At 44.8% G+C, this 2,424-nt stretch overlaps 1 protein-coding gene across 2 annotated transcripts; it reads right to left on the reverse strand.

Moving 5' to 3' along the window:
• Window positions 1-904: 904 nt before the first annotated feature.
• On the reverse strand, window positions 905-2,169 carry LOC133093556 (ribonucleoside-diphosphate reductase subunit M2-like). 2 transcript variants are annotated; one of them, XM_061193467.1, is made up of 2 exons: window positions 1,933-2,169; window positions 905-1,812 (listed from the first exon to the last, which is right to left on the reverse strand). In XM_061193467.1, the coding sequence occupies exons 1-2, from the start codon at window positions 2,137-2,139 to the stop codon at window positions 964-966; spliced, it is 1,056 nt and encodes a 351-aa protein (XP_061049450.1). In that variant the 5' UTR covers window positions 2,140-2,169; the 3' UTR covers window positions 905-963. The 2 variants fall into 2 exon arrangements, with proteins under 2 accessions (XP_061049450.1, XP_061049449.1); XM_061193466.1 differs by having other exon boundaries at window positions 905-2,169.
• Between the last annotated feature and the right edge of the window lie 255 nt (window positions 2,170-2,424).

Raw genomic sequence — 2,424 nt, forward strand, 5'->3', positions numbered from 1 at the left:
AGTTAATATCTTGGATCCCAGCTAGGAAGACTCTTCAAGGATCTTTCATACTAACTTGAAGTTGGGAGACATACAATTTGAGAAATTAAACGATACCGCCCCTCATGAACACCCAGGTTACCCACAGTGAGTCCGGATCACACTTCAGTTCCTAATGACCTAAGTTAAGGGTCTCCTTTCTCCACATCTCTTATCCCGTGATGCTCAACATGGGCTACAGAACACAAAACCAACCTGTGTTCTATGTGGCACCACCTGGCTGATACTGATACCTAAGTGTGCACAGGATTGAGTTAAAAAGCTCTTCAATTCATCAAAGAAAAGAAAGAATAAAAATAACACCCTTAGTTTACACAGGCTTAACCTACTTTGATCACCTAGTAAATCTTGAATTGGCTCCCGTTAGTGGTAAACAGAATACTTTTGTATTTGGTGTAGAAACCAACAAATTTAGGTTAAATCAAGCCTTCACCCTGACAGTACAAACTATGTTTATTTGTGTGTAAAGTGCCAGTTTTATATACAAATCATAAGTAAACTTTAAAATCTGCTTTAAAATCTGCAGCAGTGAGTCTGATGTCTTCCTACTGCCTTGTGGTAGTAACTGTTTAATCCTGCTGGATCAAACTCGCTTGACTCCCCACACTTTGAGGCCAAGGAAGGTGCTGTTAAGAGCCAGGGTGAAGTCGTGTACAGCCAGCCTGCTTGCAAACGCCAAACATGGACAAGATCTTTCTTAAGAATCCGAGTAGCTTCTGTCTATGCTTTCAATTTAGGTGACCCCACTAGCATTAACAGGATTGATTTTGAGGTAGCTACACAGTTTTAAACATGACATTAATGAACATTATGGGCGATTTATGGTGTAGCTGGTTAATACAGTTCAAGTAGCTGATTTTTTTCTCTTTTGATGAGAAGGAAAAAAAGAAAAATCAGCAAAATAAGAGCACATCTTCAGTTCACTTAGAAGTCAGCATCCAAGGTAAAGGAATTCTCTGTCAGACTGGACATCACTCCCATCCTCTGATACTCGCCTACTCTCTTAAAGAAGTTAGTCTTCCCTTCCAGTGAAATATTCTCCATAAAGTCAAATGGATTTTCTACTCTGAAAACCTTGCTAAAACCCAGCTCCAGCATAAGTCTGTCTGCCACGAATTCGATGTACTGTTTCATCAAAGCGCAATTCATCCCAATGAGCTTCACTGGCAGGGCCTCCGTGAGGAACTCCTGTTCTATCCTAACTGCATTAACGATTATTTCTTTGACTCTCTGCTCCGAAGGTTTGTGTAGCAGGTGTTTGAACATCAGGCAGGCAAAGTCACAGTGTAAACCCTCGTCTCTGCTAATAAGTTCATTGGAAAATGTGAGGCCGGGCATCAGTCCTCGTTTTTTGAGCCAGAATATCGATGCAAAAGAACCAGAAAAGAAGATTCCTTCCACTGCGGCAAAGGCTAAGACACGTTCTCCATACGTAGCCTCTTTGTCCCCGATCCAGCACAAGGCCCAATCTGCCTTCTTCTTTACACAAGGCATTGTCTCAATGGCGTTGAAGAGAAATTCCCTTTCTTTGGGATCTTTAATGTAAGTGTCAATGAGGAGACTATACATTTCAGAATGGATGTTTTCCATGGCAATTTGGAAGCCATAGAAACGACGGGCTTCCGTAATCTGAACTTCTTGGCTAAACCGCTCCACCAAGTTTTCATTTACTATGCCATCACTTGCTGCAAAGAAAGCCAGAACATGCGAAATGAAATCTCTCTCCTCAGGCTTCAGGGCTTCCCAGTGCTGAAAGTCCTTGGAAAGGTCCACCTCCTCAGCTGTCCAAAAGGAAGCCTCAGCTTTCTTATACATCTGCCAAATATCATGGTATTCGATAGGAAAGATGACAAAGCGGCGGGGGTTTTCTTTCAGAAGTGGTTCATCCTCCACACTGGGGGCAGATAACTTAGGGTTCGGCTCGGCGGGCTCCTGGAAGATCCTCCTCGCGGTCTTGCTGGCCAGCACGCGGGTCCCGCTGAGGGACGGGGGAGTGTTCTCCTTGTCCGCCAGGCTGAGCCCCTTCATAGGTAAGAGCTGGAGGGGATGCTGCTGCTGCGGGTCAGCGATGGTGGCGAGCGGGACGCGGACGGAGAGCATGGCTGCATACGGTTCGTCGAGGTGGGGTTGCGCGCAGGTCCTGGGATGGGAGCACGGACTCTTAACCACTGGACCACCAGGGAAGTCCCTCTGATTTCTTTTGAGTCAAGATCCAGACAGAAATTATCCTTGGGAGGGTGTACGGTCCTGCTATGACACATAGTGAAATCACCTCTTGTGTTTCATTCCATCTTGGTCACAAATATACAGCCTAACTCCTTTAACCTATGCTCAGGACATACTTAATGGTCCAGGACTATTGGACAGTTTTTGTTTCTAGGTAAT

The sequence above is a fragment of the Eubalaena glacialis genome, chromosome 6 (assembly GCF_028564815.1).
Source record: "Eubalaena glacialis isolate mEubGla1 chromosome 6, mEubGla1.1.hap2.+ XY, whole genome shotgun sequence".
NCBI lineage: Eukaryota > Metazoa > Chordata > Mammalia > Artiodactyla > Balaenidae > Eubalaena > Eubalaena glacialis.